This window comes from Giraffa tippelskirchi, chromosome 4 (assembly GCF_054371585.1).
Source record: "Giraffa tippelskirchi isolate mGirTip1 chromosome 4, T2T-mGirTip1v1.2.pri, whole genome shotgun sequence".
Taxonomy (NCBI): Eukaryota; Metazoa; Chordata; class Mammalia; order Artiodactyla; family Giraffidae; genus Giraffa; species Giraffa tippelskirchi.
Window position 1 is genome coordinate 93,973,871 of NC_137278.1, and position 22,688 is coordinate 93,996,558.

The 22,688-nt window shown below is 42.2% G+C and overlaps 1 protein-coding gene across 5 annotated transcripts in view; it reads right to left on the reverse strand.

The window, feature by feature from the left end:
- Positions 1-22,688, reverse strand: part of TMEM182 (transmembrane protein 182) — a 65,922-nt gene that overhangs the window by 16,774 nt on the left and 26,460 nt on the right. For all 5 annotated transcript variants that reach the window (XM_081591456.1, XM_081591451.1, XM_081591455.1 and 2 more), the window contains one exon: positions 2,358-2,495. In XM_081591456.1, the coding sequence (XP_081447582.1) occupies positions 2,358-2,469 (112 nt within the window). In that variant the 5' untranslated portion in view covers positions 2,470-2,495. The remainder of the gene's footprint in view (positions 1-2,357; positions 2,496-22,688) is intronic.

Below are 22,688 nucleotides of genomic sequence, written 5' to 3' on the forward strand. Positions count from 1 at the left end.
CCTGCATACAGATTTCTCAGAAGGCAGGTAAGGTGGTCTGGTATCCCTATCTCTTGGAGAATTTTCCACAGTTTGTTGTGATCTGCACAATCAAAGGCTTTGGCGTAATCAATAAAGCAAAAGTATATGTTTTTCTGGAATTCTCTTGCTTTTTCGATGATTCAATGGATGTTGGCAATTTGATCTCTGGTTCTTCTGCCTTTTCTAAATCCAGCTTGAACATCTGGAATTTCATCATTCACGTACTGTTGAAGCCTGGCTTGGAGAATTTTGAGCATTACTTTGCTAGTGTGTGAGATGAGTGCAATTGTGCAGTAGTTTGAGCATTCTTTGGCATTGCCCTTCTTTGGGATTGGAATGAAAACTGACCTTTTCCAGTCCTGTAGCCACTGTGAAGTTTTCCAAATTTGCTGGCATATTGAGTGCAGCACTTTCACAGCATCATCTTTTAGGATTTGAATAAGGGATCTGGTCTAATGGAATTATGAAGTGTAGAGAGATTATCAGTTGTGACATCTAAGTCAAAGAAGCCAGACACAGTGTGATTCCACAGACATGAAATGTCCAGAAGAGGAAACACACAGGGACAGAAAGTGGACTGGTGGTTCCCAGAGCTGGAGGGGAGAGAAGGGGAGGGAAGGATGAGGTTTCTTTATAATAAGATAAGAAAAAAAAATGTTCTGGAATCAGATCGTGCTGATTTTTGTCCAGCTCTAGAAATGTACTCAAAACACTGCATGACACACTTCAAAATGATATATTTTGTGGTATGTGAACTATATTTCAAATATTTAAAGTTATTTTTAAAATCATGAGCTCAGATGGGTAAATCTAGGACCTTGATAAAGACTCCCTGAAGACTCAGTAAAGAGAATAGTTGAAATAAGAGATGAGAAGAAAGACAGAATAGGTTAGATAGGGCCCCTGCCCCCAGGGTGGGCTTTGGTTTCATTTGCTGTTGTTGTTAGTTTGTGGGGTTTTTAAGCTCTTTGAGCAGAGATTACTCTTCTTATTCCCCTGCAAAATTAAGTATAATTTTTATACAAAAATAGTGCTTAAAGAAGCCATTTTGTTAACTGACCATCGGTTAAGTGACTCTGGGCAGCAACATGAGTTTGTCTTTGCAGCAACTACAAAGGCCGCTGAGCCGCCCAGCCTGTCCTGTCCTTCATGGCCACTACAGTCTCAGGTGAGGCACCTGGATCTTCTCATGTGACCCTGCAACACAGCAAAGGCAGGTCCATTTGGGTCTTGATAGTGCTCAGCTGTGTCTGACTCTGTGACCCCATGGACTGTAGCCCACCAGGCTCCTCTGTCCATGGGATTTCCCAGGCAAAAATACTGGAGTGGGTTGCCATTTCCTCCTCCACAGTTGGGTCTTAGGCTGAAGTTTGTCTAAATTCCTAGAATTCTTATGTTTACAAAAAGATATTGTGCTTATGTTTTCAGGTTAGTGCTCTGAATTTTAATTCCTGATGAAGAGAAAAAGTCTTAAAATTCACAAAACTCACCTATTCAGTATTTTTCTATTTGTACTATGATCATTTCAGTGGGACTTAGAAGGACTAGTTGGAAAGCTGACTAAAATAAATGCAGGTTTTACAGAGAAGGTGCTTAGATAATGCATATGAACCACAATTATGAAAATGGAATGATGATGTTATAGAAAACATTGATTTTCACCTGAGATAAATAAATCATGCTGCTGCTAAGTGGCTTCAGTCGTGTCCGACTCTGTGCGACCCCATACACGGCAGCCCACCAGGCTCTGCCATCCCTGGGATTTTCCAGGCAAGAATACTGGAGTGGGTTGCCATTTCCTTCTCCAGTGCATGAAAGGGTAAAGTGAAAGTGAAGTCGCTCAGTCGTGTCTGACTCTTAGCGACCCCATGGACTGTAGCCTACTAGGCTCCTCCGTCCATGGGATTTTCCAGGCAAGAGTACTGGAGTGGGGTGCCATTGCCTTCTCCGAAATAAATCATGAGGGTTTGTAATATCGTAATGAGCTATCTTCTTAGGCACACACAAGAGGCTTCACATACATCCACATGTTATAGACAGATGTGTCGTGACTCCCATTTTACAGGTGGAAATTTAACAGGACAAGGGAAATTAAAAGGCTCTTACAGTGGAGCTTTCCTGCCTATTGTCTTCATTCACAGAACGTGGATACAATGAGCAAATGGAAAACACAAAGTCCCTGGAAAAGTGTGTGCCACCTAGGCAGCACTCAGGAAATACTGTATGTGCATATTAACATATTACTAACTCCTAGAAGTCTCATCTTTGAAACCAGAGCTGAAAAATACAGAAATGTACTCTACGGCTAGAAATCACAGCCTTCACACTGGACGTACCTGCAGCAATGTAGGCGCCTCCCCCGGCTTTGTAGAGAAGGTGGCTGGTGAAGGGAGCTGCACAGATGATCAGAAAGCTTGCAGTCACCACGGCGACCACCCCCAGAAGCATCAGGACTGCCCAGAAGCCACGGTAAACTGCAGACCCCAGGAGAAAAGGAGAAGAATAAGGCACACTTAGATTGTGAACATGGCAGACTGTCACACAGCAAGTTTCTCTCTTCTCCGGGTTTCTAATTTCAGCCCCAGCACTGCTGGGCAGGCTCCCAGGCTGTGGTCCTGAGTTATCTTTGAAATGAAGCCTCACCAGATGACTTTGGATTCAATGATGCCGAACTTCTATCAACACAAGCTTGGTATTTACACCACGCACAAGCTTAATATACTCTGGGAGCTCTTTTTCTGACCAGCTTATCCATTTAGAAATGGGAACACTCAAAATTCTAGAAAGATTCCTCTTGAGCAAGTTCCCAGATGGGTCACACACAGGAGTTTACACCAAATGGACAAAGACATAAAAAGGCATTCACATCCACAAACACTGCCTCTTACTTCCTGCGAAGATGATGCTTGTACCACAGTGATCCCTGAGAAGCTGGTAATAGTCCCCCGTTTCCTAACAAAAAATTGGGCTTCTATTTAGATTGTGACTCTATTGGAAAATAGTCTTAAGGTAATAAAAATGACAAGCAAAGCCAAAAAAAAAAAAAAAGGTTTGTATAGACTGAGATTTAAAATAAGATAGTTTTAAGATTTACTACTTTCTATTAATATTTGTTCTTAGATTTAAAATGAAAAGTTATAGTGGTCTCTTAGTCAAGGGTCAGTAAGTCTGAATTAATGGATGCAGCTGGTGATAAATAGTGGATTTGGTGACGTATAGCAATCAAATAAAGAGGAATTCTAATGATCATTTTTGAGTGGGATAATTACTGATCCACTAAACAAATTCATCATTTCCCAAAGGCTAAAACACAAAAACAAATTCCTACATGTGTAAATGAGGGGAAGCATAGCACAACATACTGGGGAAAGTACACTTTTTTATGAAAATACAGAAACTTATAAGAAAGTAAAGAATGATTTTTCTCAACAAGCCCACCTGGCCAAAAAAATATATATATATATATATATATATAAATATATATAAATAAACTGGAATCTTTAAGAGCAAAGAGGATGGGAAGATGGAATATTGAGGAGAGGAGCCACTGCAGTTAAACAGGAAAAAGAAGTTTACATTTTGGTGTCAGTAACTGGGTTTTGAAGGCAAGAACACAAGGGTAGGCTTTCACCTCACATGCCGATGTGCCTCATGGGGCATGGCTGCTGGGGTGACTGTGTAAGGAGGCATTCTGTGGTTGTATTCCAGCTCCTCGGGGCACAGGGCAGGAAAGTACTAATCGACTTAACTGTGGGAAGTAAGAGGGAAGGCTTTGAGACAAACCTTTGCCTTCCCTGTCCGACCAGAGTTACTAGATAACAGAGGAGCCTCACAGTTTACACTTTCATGCACCTCATTTACTGCACTATCATGAGGTGGTTCTGTGGCAAGCGGGGTGTAAATGTTAATAAGAGGTGGTCCGGGGAAAGTGGAGCATGACAAATTATAAAGCACAGTACAGTAGAGAAACACACCTTTGGGAATCAGAGTGACCTGAGTATTCACCCGGAGAAGGCACCCCACTCCGGTACTCTTGCCTGGAAAATCCCATGGACGGAGGAGCCTGGCAGGCTGCAGTCCATGGGGTCACTAAGAGTTGGACACGACTGAGTGACTTCACTTTCACTTTTTACTTTCATGCATTGGAGAAGGAAATGGCAACCCACTCCAGTGTTCTTGCCTGGAAAATCCCAGGGACGGGGGAGCCTGGTGGGCTGCCGTCTATGGGGTCGCACAGAGTCGGACACAACTGACGCGACTTAGCAGCAGCAGCAGAGTATTCACCACTTACATACAATGTCACCTTGGACCAGTTACTTAAACTTAGGCGTTAGTCACCCCACATCCTGTCCAGTGAGCTTAGGAAGTTTGTGACCCATAGGACACATTCTGTACACACAAAAAAACAATAATTTGTGGACTTAGCTTGACCATGCAGAGACAAGAATACTCTCCTGCTCAGACTGGAGGAGGAACTGATGATGGAAGCATGACACCTATTTGAGAAAAACAAAGAAGCTCTTCTCCCCCTCCCCACTTCTCCTTTGATTATGAAACTGTAGCCCAGTAAGTTCCAGGGCACTGCATTTCTCACCTGTCTGCTTATAAACCTCACAACAAACCTATTCTAAGAAATCACTTCTTATCTATCACTTTGCCTCCTGCTGAATTCTTTTCTGCACCGAGACCGAGAGCTCTGGGTACCGGAGCTCTTTGGAGCCCCTAAAATGACTCCTAACGATATCAGAGGGACTGCAAGAGACAGAAAGCATCTGGTGAGGGTGAGAGCAAAGAGAGCCAGATGGAAATAGGGGGTAAACGCCCCCAGGAACTGCTGACCCTGAGACCTGCTACTTTCTGCCCTAGTTTGCCCTAGCACAGCCGCCTGACTTTGGATTCTCAGTCCATGGTAAAACGCAGGCGCAACAGACTGGTACTTTATGGAGGGGGTCCTGGCTGCCTGGAGAGCTGTGATGAATGTCCTTACGGCAATCACCACAGCCTTTATGTCTGCCCGCGCGTCAGTGTTCCAAAGTGCGCAACTCGCAGCCTACTTCAGAATTTCTTGGAACTTCCTGTTTCTTAGCTAATTATATTACCTAGTTTGCATATGTGGCACACTTCGATACCAGAATGGAAATGTTCAGTTGTAATGAAGAATCGTCTCGGAATTGAGTAGTTCTTTCACCGCCTGAAGTAAAACTGAGGCAATCCGAGAATTTTCAACATGAAGTGAATTACGTTGCAGGTGTTTTGAGATATTACTAACTGTGTGACTCTGATAGAACACAGTTTTCTAAACCAGAAAGTACTATCCTTCAAATAAGTTTACAGGAAGGATTGTAAACATACATGAAAAGTAGTTACATGCAGTAAAGAATCAAAAATATTTGTTACTGCTATTATTTTTACATGCTTTGTAATAAAATGCTCTTCTCAACAATGTAGTTAATATTTAAAATATATCTATTAATCTCATGGATCTAGGATAGGGCAAGCTTTCAGTTCTAGTACATAGACACTAAAAAGTTTAAAGAATGTTCTTGTTTGGGTAGTGATTTATATACTGCTTAAGACTCCTAGATCTTGAATGTATCTCTGAGAATACTCAATCTGTTTCCTTGTTCTTAATATGAGCCCATAAAAACTGCAAGTTCTGTCTCTGAAAGCTTTGAACTGTGCCAAGTGAAAACATCTCTAAAAATCCATTTCTACCATTAAATACAATTCAAAGCTCAACTTAAATAATATTGAATTTCTATTAATTCCTTAGAACATGAAGCAAGATATACAATATGAATAGATTTACATGTAATCTACATCATCACAATTTGGATTAATTAAAGGAAAGCTTCATCTGAATCAATCTGTGAGAGGCCAGAATTAACTACTGTTTTCAAAGAAATGAAGTTCTGTTAATTCTAAATAAATTGGTGAACTAATCTAACAAAGTGGTCCTTGGTTGGGTGTTGTAATGAGGAGGAGGGTGAATAATTAACAACAGACATTGTTGTTAAATAACTAACAACAGACGTTATAGAAATGGTTCTCCTAAAGTACTCAGTTTATTTTCCTAAATCGATTAAACTTTCACCCTTACAGTATTACTTTCACGGGCTTCCCTGGTGGTTCAGATGGTAAAGAACCCACCTGCTAGGGCAAGAGACTCAGGTTTAATCCCTGGGTCGGGAAAATCCCCTGGAGAAGGGAATGGCAACCCACTCCAGTATTCTTGCCTGGAAAATCCCATGAACAGAGGAGCCTGGCGGGCTACAGTCCATCGAGTCGCAAAGAGTCGGACACGACTGAAGTGACTTAACACCCACACATCATTCCTGTAGATGGACGGAGAATGAACTGGCAAGAGAAAGGACAGACCAAGGAAAACAAGTAAAGCAGTTATTACAGCCTCCAGGTGAGGGCTGCTGCTGGGTGGGGAGAGGGGAGGGGGGCAGAGATAACATGAGCTTTAGTGATTCTGTTGTTAGGGGTGGTGAGAAACCAGCAAGAAAAAGGCTGTCTTCATGGCTGTCATCTGTATGCCCGCACAGGCTGTTCCCTTAAGGTACCAAGACACCTCGACTGGATTTTGTAATATTTTAATTTACACAACAAACCCTCTTTCATATAGAGCGCAGAGAGGGGAAAGTCAATCCAAATGATCATGATTCCAAATCTATGGTGTTTTGATTAATTATTCTGTTGTGTCTATAAAAATGTAAATATTGTCTTTGCAGTTTCAAGATAAACTTCAGTGGTGTTCATTTTTCAAAGCTTGCTATCTTGCCTCAGACACCTCACGAAGCTAGTTCAGAAAGCCAGTCCTGCGTTTCAACACATCCTGGAGCACAGACAGTGTGAAGTGCTATAAAACGTTCTAAAATGAAGCCAAAACAAAGCACTGCCACCCCCTCCACTATCCTCGTCGGCAAACGAGGGCCTGCGGCATATGCTGCTGTAGCTTCGGGCAAGCCGCTTCTGCTGCTCAGGCCAGCAAGCTGGTCCTGCATCTCCACACACCACTTGCCTTGGCGACGTCGGGCGGGTCTAAAAATACAGTGATGCCGGCACCGGAGCAGAAAGACAGGCTGCCCAGCGCGTCGGTGCCTGAGCTCCTCGGCGGAGGACGTGCCAAGTCACGTGCTATGCCCAGGCCGTGGATTTTCAGGACCAAGAGAACACTGAGAGGGCCAAGAGAGTTTATTTACTTCCCTTTTGTAAACCTGGCTGCCAAGGAATAGCTGAGAGGGAGAAGGTGCCTCGGGGGGCAGGGCCCTTGGGAAAGGCCCCGTCGCGGGGTAGTGTGGCTTCTCTCGCCGGGTAGAGCTGGGGCACACCCACGCTCCTTAGTCATTGTCTGGGCTGCTCTTCTGGCATCCTCAAGGCCGTGGTAGGGAGGAAGCCAAGGGTCCCAGAAGCGAGGCGAAGGACATCAGAACAGGCCACCCCTCATATGCCAGTCTGGTACCAGGATTACTGTGAGCTGGGGTCAAACTGGAACCAATGCACACGGAATCAACACACACTTGTAGGAGTTTTCCTTGTCTGACCAGAAGGAGAAACTGCGGAGAAACGAGGACCTCCGGAGGAGGAGTTTTATGGCCACGAAAAAGACAGCAAGTCAGCATAAGGATGGGTCTTCAGACAAACCTACCAAAACAACCCATCTCTTCCGTTAGTTTCACTCATATATTTCTCCTGGTCACTTTCCCACAATTTAAAACCCAGCCTCAAATTTCTTTTTCCTTCGTCTTGTCACATCTCCATGTTCATAAAAGATTCGTAAGTTCCCAGGCATATCGGCTTCTTCAGGTCTCGCCTTTCTACGAAGGCCTCTGTGCGCACATGTAATCGTCAACTTTTCCTCTGTCAATCTGTCTTTTCTGTCTCTATAATGTGATAATACCAACAGCCATCCTACCACGCCCTTAAGAAGACTGAAAGAGCTAATGCAGGTCAGCATGGAGTGGAGTCTGGCCTCACACTCTGTCAGTGTTCCTGAAGCCTGCCCATCACTGGACAGCACTCGGCACTGTCCTTCTTTACATTCCCACATCCACTTCTGGCCGGTGCCCTTCTGCAGGGCAAAGACTCCAGTCTAGCCCATCTTTCCTACTCTAGGGAAAGCTTTATACCTGACATGCAATGGATGCTCAACAAAATACGAATAAGCAGATAATTGCTAACTTATCACTCAGTCCCCACTGAAATCTCAACATATACAGTCAAGGTTGGTGAGATATTTAATGACCATGGGAAAGAACAAAGCACACTCATTCAAAATGGAAACTAATCGATGGTCTTGGCCTCTGATCACGATGACTGGAGGGGGCCATTATCACTGAAATCACTACTAGGGAGAAACAGGCACAGGAAGAGAAGAGCTGAGCGGTCAAGTGGGGAGATGTGGACACCTAGATGCCAGGAGCACCAAGGACTATGTCACTGTCCTTCCCACACTCCTGAACACCCAGTGCACAGAAATGATCATGAACATTGGGAACTTCTGTAGATGACCCTGCCGAACTCTAACAAGGCTAGAAGAGAGACAAATTTCCTCATTAATGGGTTCCCTCTTAAAAAGTCAGGTCTATTCCTGAGAAGACCTGCTGTCCTTCATATTGAGCCAGAAAAGGAACAATCTTAGGATTCCTTTATTCACATACTTTTTAAACATTAAATATGAACTTGTTTACCCAAAGCTTTGGACAGATAATTGAAAATAAGTATAGCAAATCCTTGCTTACTTGATGGTGAATATTTTGTTGTAAGTTTCTTAGACCCCTGAGCCCATATCTTTCAGATGATTCGCCTCCAAAAATTTGCAATACCCTATACACACATTTCTCTGAGGAATTTTATGGTCTTTTGTCACAACTGTACATCCAGGAATCTTTCTCTAAGTGAGTTGACTCAAAAGTAGTTTCTGTACTTCTCTGTCAGAAAAGTTAGTTTAGGAATTACACAGCAGTCAAATGATGGGATAGTTCTCCTCTATTTTTATCATAAAACACCAGCAAAAGAAGCCATTAACAACTGAATTAAATTCCACTTTTTCCTTCACCCATGCTCAAACACTGACGGTGTACCAGGGACTGTGCTAGATAAGTACATACTGGTGATGTGCCATGAAAAATGTCCAACATGTGCTACCAAGCAGTCTACTGGGAGTGAAAGCCACAATCAGCTGACTGCAGCTATGCCAAGGGCAAGGGCAGGATCCCGTGGTACACCGCCCAGGAATAGAAGAAGGGCATGTGACGCAGTCTTGGCATGTGACAGAAGGTTCCTTGGAGGAAGTGCTTCTTAAATGGGAGAGCAGGAATACGGGAAATGGAGGCAGAGAGCAGAAAGTGTGAACAAAAGTCAAGGAAGAAAGTGGTGTGTGCAGGGAGCTTAGTGTGAGAGCACAGAGAGGGAAAGCTTCAGTGCCGGGGAAGTGGTGAGAGAGAGAGAAGGCAGGAGGGAGGTCACAAGGGTCCTTGTAGAATATAGTTGTTCACCAGGAGCACACTTCAGCTCACATTACATGAAACTTTCCCTACAAACAATACAAAGAATCATTAATAAACTTAAATTAAAACAGGTGTTTTAACCACATAGAGCTTTAATCTATCAATAATCACACCACTGGCAAAAGGTTTGCAGTCTGGTTTTGGCGGGGGGGTGGGGGCAGGCGTTGTTCAGGGGGAAAGAGAAACAAAGGCAGTAAAACACATACTCCCTTCTCTTTATTTTATAAATTTACATTTGCTTGATTTTTTTTAAAGGGTAAAATACTTAGAGATAAAGGCACCCTAAAAGATCTAACAATACTTCATGGAAACTAGCCTGTCTTATGAGTAAAATGTAATGGCAAGAGACCTTATCAAGGACTTGTAATAACAAAAGGGAGTTAAAAAGTTTCTAGGAAAAAAATAAAGGAATAGAGTTGAGAGTGCCCATTGGCTACTGCGGTGTGAGGGCCCTGCAGGCAAGCAGGGGGCAGTCCCAGTCAGCGAACACCTTGGAAGAGTAGCTGGCCAGCTTGGAACCCAGATCTTCATGGTTTGAGATGTGAACCCGCAAGGGAGGAGTGCTAGCTCGCGGGTGTGAAATGACTATCTCCTGGGGACAGACAAGATAGCTTGTGTCCCTGGCAGGGCAAGCCTGCCTCATTCACTCCCAAACAAACACTCACACTTTACGTATTCACCAACAGACTGAGTTACATTTTCTCCACTGGTCTTTGCTGTTCCAAGTCAGCATTCACCAAGGACCTAAACCCCTCTGCCCATCTCTCACTGACTAGGCCTCTTCTAGGGCTCAATCTGAAGGAACGGGGCAGAAATGCCTATCAGCATCCCTGAGTCTTCACCGACTTGTCTTCTATTTGCTGCTTGCTCTTGAGAAGTGGTCACTATCCAGCCTCCCTGGTTTTCTGTTTGTTTCCTGATAAAAAGGTAGCCCAGCAGTCTCAGAAGTCACTTCCAATGTCTCTGGTTAGTTTCAACAAGTGAATAGTCAATATTTCCCTTTGATAATGAACTGCATAGACTGAACTTCCAACTCTCTGCTAGAGAAGACCAGCCTTCTAAAACTGCACATTTTAGGCAGAAAACCATTGAAAAGATCAAACACAGCATTCTCATAGCTACTTTGTACATGGTATAGTGGGGGAATCTGGTTTTATTTATTTATTTGCAGTGATAAGATACATCTTTGGAAGACTTCCCTCTGGAGCTACTCAACACAGCAAGCTATTAGAGCAAATGCCCTTCATATTGTGTCGCAACAGCTGTTGCTTTGGGAACAAGTTAACACTTTGCTTTCCATAAAATGTGTCACTTCCCTTAACAACACTAGATCAATGCTCTATCACGGCCACATGCAGTCTTGGAGCAATGAATCTGAGTCCTAGAAAAAGCACTTTATAAAAATCAGTCATGTTTTAAAATAACCACATTTAAAAATCACTTGAATTTTATTTCTATACCCTCAAACTTGTTTGTAAAGAGCAATAAAGAGTAAAAAAGAAAAGAAAAAAACTCATATTGAGTCACCATACCAAAACTAAATATAATAGAATTCACCAATTCTCCCTTAAATAACAAATAGATTTTGTTTTAAACTATATATTGCTTGTTAGAAAAATAAGGCATAATTTCCCTTATAATGTTATCAAGAAGGCGACTGTGGAAATGGAGGCATCTCACTGCAGAGCTGAACTCTGAGTTGAGAAACCCAAACGCTCTTGGTTTCCTTGGCTTTGAAAAGGCAGCAATGAATTCTACCTGACAGTATGGTCTCAAGATCCAGGGAGGCAGCATTTGTAAAATAAAGTAGGTGGGTTCGCTCAATGACTGCACATAATAGGAGCTTGTCACAGGAAATGGAGTAAGTCATTTTGTTGTGATATTAAAGATTTTTATAAAGTAAATAACATTTTTCTTCTTATATATTTGCCAGTACATTAGTAGGTTTTTAATACACAGAAACAAGAAATATGGATATCCGTGAACAACTTTGAAGAAATGATGATGGTGCCTTTGAGCAATTAACAGCTGCAATAATTGATAAACTCACTGGATCTAATTAATCCCTCATGTCAGCACTGAAATTTATCAAGCAAGACTTACATGTATCATTCATATACTGTCATTTAAAGGTAAAAGAAAGAAAAGAGAGATCACACAAAATGTGATGTATGTGTTAAAGGGGATATAGGGGTAGTGAGCCTGAGAAGAAATAAATCTAGATTGCAAAGCACGAGGTCAGGTTGTTGCGGACAGCCTGCTCAATTCAAGGGTCAGACCTCCGTCCACGCCTCACTCTACTTCCAGGCAGTATTTGGCCAAGCGTAGCACGGCCTTCTCTTAGAAAGCGCTCCCTTTCTGGTTTGCAGAATACCACACTCTCCTGGTTTTCTTCCCTCTTTCCTCGCAGCCCATCCCCAGTCTCCTCTGTGGGTCTCTCCTCTTCTTCCTGACGTCTGAACAACAGATCATCTTAGGGCTCCAACCTCGGACCGACCTCCTTTCTCTCTATCTCACTCTCCAAATGGTTTTATTTTTCTCCATGGTTTAAATACACCCCCAAGCAATGTCTCCCAAATGCACACTTTCTGCCCAAAGGGCCACGTTAACTCAAAACTCTGAGACCCCAAAGCTTACAGAATATCTCTGCTAGGTGTCCTGAACTCAATGTGTCCAAAAACTACCCAAGCTTCCTCTTAGCAATCTATCTCAGCCTTCCACATCACTAAAAATAACAGCTTCATCCCTCCAGTTGCTGAGAAAGTGTCCTCATTCACTCTGCTCTTTCCCTCACACCTCACAGCAGGCCATCAGTGAATCCGGTCAGCTGTGCCTTCAGAATGTAACTAGATCAAGTGAACTTCTGCTTCCAGGAAGATGAAGCACACATGCCTTCCCCTATTGCTTCTTTTAGTCACCATGAAAATCCCTGGTGATGATCTATGAAACAAAGAGAAGAGGCAGAAAGACGGGAGAGAAGAAGAAGGCCGACTGCGAAACCTGGAGTCCAAGGAATGATGTGATGGCGAGTTCAGGTTTTCTTTTTGCTCATTCATCCAATACTTAGAGCACAGGGAGCCAATAACTGGGAAACAGCAAGGGACACAGCAGCAGACCAGGCCCCTGCTGGGGTCATGTCAAAGAAGGAAGGGAGGTGAGGCTTTTATCACCACCAGGTAGTAACGTTCACTGCATATGGAAAAGCAAGCAACCCAGAAATGCCAACAATCACAGTCAAAAAAATTTCCAACAAAAACAGTTTGGTTTGATCCCTGGGTTGGGAAGATCCCCTGGAGAAGGAAATGGCAACCCACTCCAGTATTCTTGCCTGGGAAATCCCATGGACAGAGGAGTCTGGTAGGATACAGTCCATGGGGTCGCAAAGAGTGGGACACAACTGAGCAACTAAACCACCACCACCACCAAAGAACCAGGTAAGAGTCTGCCTATCAAAGCAAGAAACTTTTAGAAAATAACCACTTGACACAAGTCAAACACCACAGAGGAATTCCCTGATGGTTCAGTGGTTAAGAATCCTCCTGCCAATGCAGGGGTCACGGGTTCAGTCCCTGGTCCAGGAAGATTCCACGTGGCACCCGTTTACCACAACTCCTGAGTCTGCACTTCAGAACCCACAAGCCGCACGTACTGACCCCATGTGCTGCAACTATTAAAGCCCACGCACCCTAGAGCCTGTGCTCTGCAGCAAGAGAAGCCACCACGAGAAGCCTGCACATCACAACTAGAAAACAGCTGTCTGCTTGAGACAACTAGAGAAAGCCCAAGTGCAGCAATGAAGATCCAGTGCAGTCAAAAATAAAATAATTTTTTTAAAAAAACACAGAATAAAACATTGGCCTCAGCCCCACTTTGATCAGCAAAGACCGAGCGGGAGCCTAGTTTTTGACTGCCGAGAGGCTGTAGTAACCTGCCCTCCCCCCTCCACTCACACGCAAGGTTGTAGAAGACAAAGCTGAATGTGGGGCCAAGACTTTGACTTCCGTAGAGTAACGGGGCCACCATTCACAGTGAAAGTGGAGACCACGTGGGGACCCTGGACTTCCACCCCTGCAACATGGAAATTAGACATCCCTCCCCCTGGGGCGATATCAGAGGAGGCCGAGTGGAGATTTAGGACTTTCACCACCAGCCATAGTAATGAGGCCACCTTTGCAAACCTATCATGTAAGTGGAAATCATGGTTAAAGTTGTAACAATTCAGTCCTGCCCCTCCTGGTCAGGATAGCATCAACGGAAGCATAGTGGGAAGCCAGAACTTTCACTATGGCCCAGAAGTACCAAGGAGGGCTCCTCCTTATGTCAACACAGTCTAAATGGGGAACCTGGAATTCCATCCCACCTGATTTTATTGAGGCAATGCCCACTCCTCTCCTGCAGGAGCAGTGTCAAAAAAGCCAAAAAAACAGACGATCTCAAGTTTACTAACATAATATGTCCAAATCCCTGGCTTCATTTTTTTTATCTTTTTTTTTTATTTTTTAAATTGTGAAAATATGATAACACATTTACAGGAGATTTGGAAAATACAGAACAAAGTTACATATAGTTTCACTATATATTACAATTGTTTTAAGTAGATAAATTAAGATTTCTTAGTTGGAGTTTCAATATCAAACTCTCAGAAGTTAACCGAATGAATGTACAGAGAAGTAGAAGAATATAGTATACCTGAAGAGCATTATGAACCAGTTTGACATAATTAAGATTTATACAATTTTCACACAACAGTAGGATACAAATTCTATTCAAGTTCCCATAGACTTTGAACTAGGAAACACTGGAATATATCCAGAGACTTAAGATCAGGTGCAGCAGACATTTAATTTCCAAATACATAGGATTTTTTAAAAGTATCTTTGATATTAATCTCTCATTTAAATGCTTTCCTCTCTGCAATCATCCTCTGTGTTTTTTCAGTCTTCTAACTTTATTGAGGTTTTCAATGGCTAAGTCAAAGATCTGGCTTCATTTTTAAATGAGGTCATACCAAGAACCAGAAAAATCTCAACTTCAATGGAAAAGATCACTCAGTAGATAGCAATGAAGATAGAGATGCTAGAATTATCTAAGAAGGACTTTGAGTGAGTCATGGTAAAAATGTCTCAAAGAGTAAACATGTACATGCTTGACCCAAATTGAAGAGAAAACAAAAGTTACTGGCAAATAAATAAAAGATATAAAAAAGAACCAAAAGGAAAATTTAGAAATGAAAAATATAGTAGCCCAAAATAAAAATGCAGTGGATGATCTAAACAGTCAAATGGCTCAGAGAAGAGATATACTCTAAAAAAACTTCAGATAATTCAAATGGAATGAAATTTTTAAAAATCCAAGTAACCTTTAGAAAGGCAGGATAAAGAAAAGAGAAATGAAAAGCAGAGAACAAACAGAAAACAAAAAATGGGAGGGCTAAGATCAATAACAACATTAAGTATAAATAGTATGAAAAAAAGTAAAAATGTTAGTCGCTCAGTCATTCTAACTCTTGCAACCCCATGGACTAGCCCACCAGGCTCCTCTGTTCATAGAATTCTCCAGGCAAGGATACTGGAGTGGGTTGCCATTCCCTTCTCTAGTGAATCTTCCCGATCCAGGGATCGAACCCGGGTCTCCTAAGTTGCAGGCAGATTCTATACCATCCGAGCCACCAAGCAAGCCCCAAACGCTAAAAGTCCACTTTGCCTTAATGTGTATGTACCTAACAACAGAGTATTAAACTATGTGAGGCAAACACTGATAGAACTAAAAAGAGAAGAGGATAAGAAGGATACACTGTTGAACTGGGAGACTTTAACACCTCTCTATCAGAATGGACAGATCCATCTGGCAGAAAATCAGAAAGGACACTGCCAGGCTCAACAAGGTCATCAATCAACTGATACACAGTTGAAACCCTGGAACAACATGGGTTGCAACTGCATGGGTCCACTAATATGTGGAATTTTTCAATAAATATGCAGTTGTCCCTCCTAAGCCATCAGGTCCACATCCATGGATTCAACCCAGATGGGTTTACTGTTAAGTTCTACCATAATATTTAAAGGACAAATTATACCAGTTCTCTCTCTACAATATCCCAGAGGGAAAGACGCAGATGTCATACTTTCTAACTCATTCTATGAGGCCAGTGTTATCCTAATATCAAAACCAGACATTTATAGGGAAAGAAAACTACACTCAATATGTCTCATGAACATAGATGCAGAAATCATCAACAAAATATTAGCTAACTGAATCCAACAATGCATAATTATACATGATGATCAGGTACACTTGATCCCAGGTATTCAAGGCACCTTCAACATACAGAAATCAGTTGATATAATCCATCACGTCACCACATCAACAAGGCTGAAAAAGAAAAATCACATGGTAGATGTAGAACAAACATTTGACAAAATCCAACACCAATTCACGATAAAAAACTCTCAGTAAATGAAGGGGAAATTCCTCAAGTTGATAATGCATATTTAGGAAACCCTATGAGCACACACAGACAGCTAATATTATTCTTAATGGTGAGAAACTGGAAAGTTTTCCACTAACATTGGAAATAAGACAAGGATGTCTCCTCTCACCACTCATTTCAACTGCACTGGAAATCCTAATTATGCTATTAGATAAGAAAAGGAAACAAAAGGTATACATATGGAGAAGAAAGAAATAAAGCTGTCTTTGTAGATGATATGATTGTCTATGAAGAAAATCTGAAAGAATTCATAAAAAAAAAACTGCTGGAGTGATTATAACAAGGCTTCAGGATACAAGGTTAATATACAATTTTTTTTTCATTCCAGCAATAAATAAGTGGAACTTGAAACTAAAAACTTATAATTTACATTAGAGCCCTCCAAAATAAATGTTTAGGTTTAAATCTAACAAAATATATAAAAGATTTATATGAGGAAAACTATAAATCTGATGAACAAAAGAAAAGAATTAAATATATGGAGAGATGTTCCATGTCTAGAGTAGTAAGATAACGTTATCAGGCTGTCAGTTCTTTTTTTAAAATTATTTTTTAATATAAATTTATCTATTTTAATTGGAGGCTAATTACTTTACAATATTGTATTGGTTTTGCCATACATTGACATGAATCAGCCATGGGTGTACATGTGTTCCCCACAGTGGGTTCAGGAGAGCCCCCCCTCCCACCTCCCTCCCCATCCCATCCCTCTAGGTCATCCCAGTGCACCAGCCCCGAGCACCCTGTCTCATGCATCGAACCTGGACTGGCGATTCGTTTCACATATGATAATATACACGTTTCAACGCTATTCTCCCAAATCATCCCACCCTCTCCCACAGAGTCCAAAAGACTGTTCTATACATCTGTGTCTCTTTTGCTCTCTCGCATACAGGGTTATCATTACCATCTTTCTAAATTCCATATATATGCGTTAGTATACTGTATTCATGTTTTTCTTTCTGGCTTACTTCAATCTGTATAATAGGCTCCAGTTTCATCCACCTCATTAGAACTGATTCAAATGTATTCTTTTTAATGGCTGAGTAATATTCCATTGTGTGTATGTACCACACCTTTCTTATCCATTCATCTGCTGATGGACATCTAGGTTGCTTCCATGTCCTGGATATTATAAACAGTGTTGCAATGAACATTGGGGTATACGTGTCTCTTCCAATTCTGGTTTCTTCGGTGTGTATGCCCAGCAGTGGGATTGCTGGGTCATATGGCAGTTGTATTTCCAGTTTTTTAAGGAATCTCCACCATGTTTTCCATACTGGCTGTATTTAGTTTGCATTCCCACCAACAGTGTAAGAGGGTTCCCTTTTCTCCACACCCTCTCCAGCACTGATTGCTTGTAGACTTTTGGATAGCAGCCATTCTGATCAGCGTGAGATGGTACTTCATTGTGGTTTTGATTTGCATTTCTCTGATAGTGAGTGGTGTTGAGCATCTTTTCATGTGTCAGTTCTTTTTAACTTGATCTAGACATTCAGTACAACTCCAAGCAAAATTCCAGCAGGTTATTTTGTAGATATAGACAACTGATTCTAAAATTTATACAGAGAAGAAAAAGACCTAGAATAATACAATACTGAAGAAGAAAATCACCATGGGAGGACTGACTTTACCTGGCTTCAAGATTGACCATGAAGCTCAACTAAGAAGACAGTGAGGTGCTGGCAGAGGAGCAGACACACATAGATCAATGACACAGAACAGGGAGCCTAGAAACAGACCCACAAACATATAACCAACTGATATCTGACAAAGGAGCAAAGATAATAAAACAGAGCGAAGAAAGTGCTGCTGAAACAAGTGGACATCTACATACAGAAAAAAAGGAATCTAGAATCAGACTTCACACTCTTCACAAAAATTAACTAAAAATGGACAGTAGACCTAAAAGTAAAATGTAAAACTATAAAATCTTTAAAAGATATTACAGGGAAAACCTTGGGTATGGTGATGACTTTTTAGATACAACACCAAAGAAACAATCCATGAAAGAAATAATTGATAAGCTGGACTTTATTAAAATTAAAAGCATCTGCTCTGTAAAAGACAATGGCAAGAGAATGAAAAGACAAGCTACAGCTTGGGATAAAATATTTGCACAAGACAACTGATAAAACACTGATCTGAAGTACACAATGGACTGTTAAAACTCAACAATAAGAAAACAAACACCTCTAAAAAATGGTTCAAAGACCTTAATAGACACCTCCCATAACAGAGCTCATATCTCCTCCACCCCTGCACCCCCAGGCCCCTTAGTCTCCAGGTTCTTTCCCTATCTTATGTTTCTCTGGACAACCTGTCACCTTCCAATATACTATAAAACTGGTTCCCTTTATGTCACTTTTTCTGCCTCCCCTCACTAGAATGGCAACCCCATGAGGGCAGGGATTTTCAACTCTTTTGTTCACTGTTGTTTCCCAGAACCTAGAACAGTGAATACACACAGTGTTTGTTGAGTCCATTTTAATCAACATTGTCACATAAATAGTAGCCAATCTTGGCCAGTACATGTGGTATATTAACTCTCATGTACTAGGATGATGGGGATCATGACATTAATAATGAGCTTTATTTATGAAGTCCTTATTCTTGACCAGAAACTGTACCAAATGCTTGATGTGGTCATACACACACACACACACACACACACACACGCAGGCATGCACCAGAGAGCAGAGAGCATTCTACTAGGGAGAAGCTAGGATGAACTGACATGCCTTGGGGATGACTTCTTTTGGGTGTTGTAAGTTGGTATAGCATATTAAGAATGACTGACATTTATTGAATACCAAAGACATGGCAACCACTATGCTAAGCATTTGTACTATTCTCTCTTTCTATTTTAACCACTGTATGAGGTTGATATTAAGCTTATCTTCCTTTCACAGACAAGTGAGGTGAATCTGGGGGAGACCAAAGACAGGAAGTCATGGCTCCAGATAGTGAACGCAGACATGCTGACTGAAAGCCCTGCTTGTAACGCCCACAGACCCTGTACCGAGAGCCAGTCCCTCTGCTGAGCACTCTGAACAGCATTTATCTAGTTCCCAAAAGAGGGGTCAGGAAACTGTGACAGTTTAGCTGGTGGCAGCCCCATTCAACTCAGAGCTGTCAACTCAAAACAGAGATCATCTTTTCTGTGCAGACTCCCTGTCACCGTAGTTAATACTGAGGTCCCCTCCACACACACTCTTTCTCCTTTTATTTCTCTCCAAGTATGTGACTGGTTTATTTTTTGCCTCCCACTGCAATGAAAGCCCCATGAGGGCAAGAATTTAGGGCTGGCTCTAGAGCACCCAGAAGAGTGCCCAACATATAGCAAACACTCAATAATCTTTTTTCATCAAATCTAGTTAATACTGTTTTCTCAAAAAAAGTCTGAAGCCTGAGGCAGAAGCGCTGCTAGTTAAAGATAAAATCGAGGCCAAGATGGTCTTCTTGCTCCTTTCTGGTTTAAATATCCAGTGTAAAAGAAGATAGAGGAAAGTAAGCATTATTTGGGGTCCAGACTTGAGTTGGGCACAGAGTGTGGATAATACAGGTATAATTCTGAAGAGGAGCTTGGGCCCTGGGTCGGAAGTCTTGGGGATGAATGTCTAGAGTGTCCCAGTAGTTCCCACTGAGGTGGTTCTGTGCCCATACAGATACCCCAGGATATTTGGCAATGGTTGGAGATATTTTTGATGGTCACACTGAGAGGTACCACTGACATCTAGCAGGTACAGACAAGAGATGCTGCTAAATGTCCTACAATGCACAGGACCGTCCTCCCACCACAGTCATCTGGCCCCAGTGTCCACACGCCAAGGCTGAGAAACCCTGGTCTACCGTGCCAGGAGGTGTCCTTTCATTAGAGGGGGTTTGTACTTGAGTGTGTAGCTGACAGCGTCACAGATATTAATGGCACCCTCTGTCCAGGTTGCATGCAGCCTGTCCTCTGGGAAGGGAAGCCAAGGTACACTGTTGTAAATGACCAAACAGTCTTGTTTATAGGGGCTTCTCACATTGCACAGTAGTAAAGAATCCACCTGCCGATGCAGGAGATGCAGATTCTATCCCTGGGTTTGATCCCTGAGTTGGGAAGATCCCCTGGAGGAGGGCATGGCAACCCACTTCAGTATTTTTGCCCGGAGAATCCCATGGACAGAGGAGCCTGGCGGGCTACAGCCCATGGGGTCGCAGGGGGTCACACATGACTGAGCAACTGAGCACAGAAGGTATTTCCAAATAACTAGGTACTTGACATTTGTGACCAGAAAAGAAAAAAAAGAAAGACTGAATTGTATTTTCTATTAAACTTTGCAGAGTGTGTTTTTTTTTCCCTACACAACTAAAACAGAGCAGAAGTATTTAAAACTATTTTGTAAATTTACAACAATGTCCAGAATCATCATATACAAACAAAAGAGTTGGCAAATAAGATATGCTACACTAGCACACTGGAATTGCAAGTAGAATGCAGGGGGGCGGGGGGAGACATTCCAATGAGATTAGTTTCCTATGACATGTTGATCTGTCTCCTCAATTGTTTAAGCATTTATATTAACCCTAGACTTAAATCTTAATTCAGTTGTTCACTGCTTCAAGCTGTCCAGTACAAGGGCATGCATTTTTATGGTTTAGTTTGCCCTGCAGAGTAAAGCATGGGGCTGTTTTGTGGGGACCTGCAGCTTTCTAAAAGGCTGTGCTCTTTGAGTTGCTCTCCCAAGGCCCAGGGTTGGCTAACGGCAAAGGTCTCCACTTCCTCGCTGCCAGCTCCCCGGACACCCGGTGTGAGGTTTCACGTTCTGTCCTTCTGCTGCCCTGCCCCTTGAGGAGGATCACTGCCTTCTGACCTCTCTCCAGAGAAGAGGAGGAGAAGCCTGGGGCAGGGCTTGGCTCCCAGGAGGATCAGATGTCAGAATGTGGAGGTAAATGATAGAGAAAAAGCACTGCCAGGGAGAGAGAGCTGGGCCCTCGGCTCAGCCCCAGGGGATAGCCCGCGCACAGAAGGGGACAGAGAGCAGAAGGGCTGGGGTCTCAGGCCAAGCCAGCAGCGCCTGCGGGTCTAGACTTCAAAGGAGCTGGCTTCACGGGCCTCCCCTTGGTGCGGAGGGAGCTACCAGGGCTCAGCAGAACCTCTTGTTTCTTCTCATCCTCATCCACTCCACGCCTGCACTGAGGACAGCCTCCTTCCCAAGACTGGCGCCTGTGCAGGCCCCTCTGACAGCACACCAGCCAGCCATCACCTCGATTCTCCCTGCTTCTCTCTCTTTCTTCTTCTTGGACTGTCCTTGCTTCTTTCCTTCTCCTAAGTATAAATGATATTTTACCACCTTCTTTACTATGACCTCTCTTAAAGATCATATTGTGTCAAAAACCATCTCTGCAATTCTTGGTCAGTATCTGTTATGCTAAATAATGTCTTTTAAATCATTTGGCAGTCCTGCACATCAAGCTACTTGCTGAATTATTTCAAACTGGTATTCCACTATCAACCCAAATTTAATGTGTCTAAATCCAAACTAAATTCCCAGTCTTCATTTCAAAACAGGCCCTCGCCTCCTGATTCTCATATTTCTGTCTTCCTACCACATTGTCTTAGTTGAAATATTTCACAGTACAGTACTGGTTGGCAAGCAATTTGGTACCTTGGTAAAATAATAAAATGCAATTTTATTTCTATCTTTTGATTCACATTTATGTAAATATAATCCAAAGAACTAACACAAATTATGACAAATGTTACACACATAAAATTATTTTTAATGTGGAGGTGGCAACTAACATTTAAAATCTGAGAAACTAATAGGCACAAACATGGAGAAATATTAGCTAACTTAAAAATTAAAAAGTGAGATATACATTTGTATTATAATGATCAAAACAATGTACAATATGCATGTAAAAAGGACTGAAAAGAAATACACTACAATAATATTTATTGTCTGGAGGAAAGTGACCATATTACCTTGACTGTATGTTATTTAGTAGTTATATCTACTACTGTGGGCAAGAATCCCTTAGAAGAAATGGAGTAGCCATCATAGTCAACAGAAGAGTCCGAAATGCAGTACTTGGAGGCAATCTCAAAAATGACAGAATGATCTCTGTTCATTTCCAAGGCAAACCATTCAATATCATAGTAATCCAAGTCTATGCCCCAACCAGTAATGCTGAAGAAGCTGAAGGTGAATGGTTCTATGAAGACCTACAAGACTTTCTAGAACTAACATCCAAAAAAGATGTCCTTTTCATTATAGGGGACTGGAATGCAAAAGTAGGAAGTCAAGAAATACGTGGAGTAACAGGCAAATTTGGCCTTGGAGTACAGAATGAAGCAGGGCAAAGGCTAACAGAGTTTTGCCAAGAGAAAGCACTGGTCATAGCAAACACCCTCTTCCAACAACACAAGGGAAGACTACACATGGACATCACCAGATGGTCAACACCAAAATCAGACTGATTATAGTCTTTGCAGCCAAAGATGGAGAAGCTCTATACAATCAGAAAAAAACAAGACTAAGAGCTGACTGGGGCTCAGATAATGAACGCCTTATTGCCAAATTCAGACTGAAATTGAAGAAAGTAGGGAAAACCGCTAGACCATTCAGGTATGACCTAAATCAAATCCCTTATGATCATACAGTGGAAGTGAC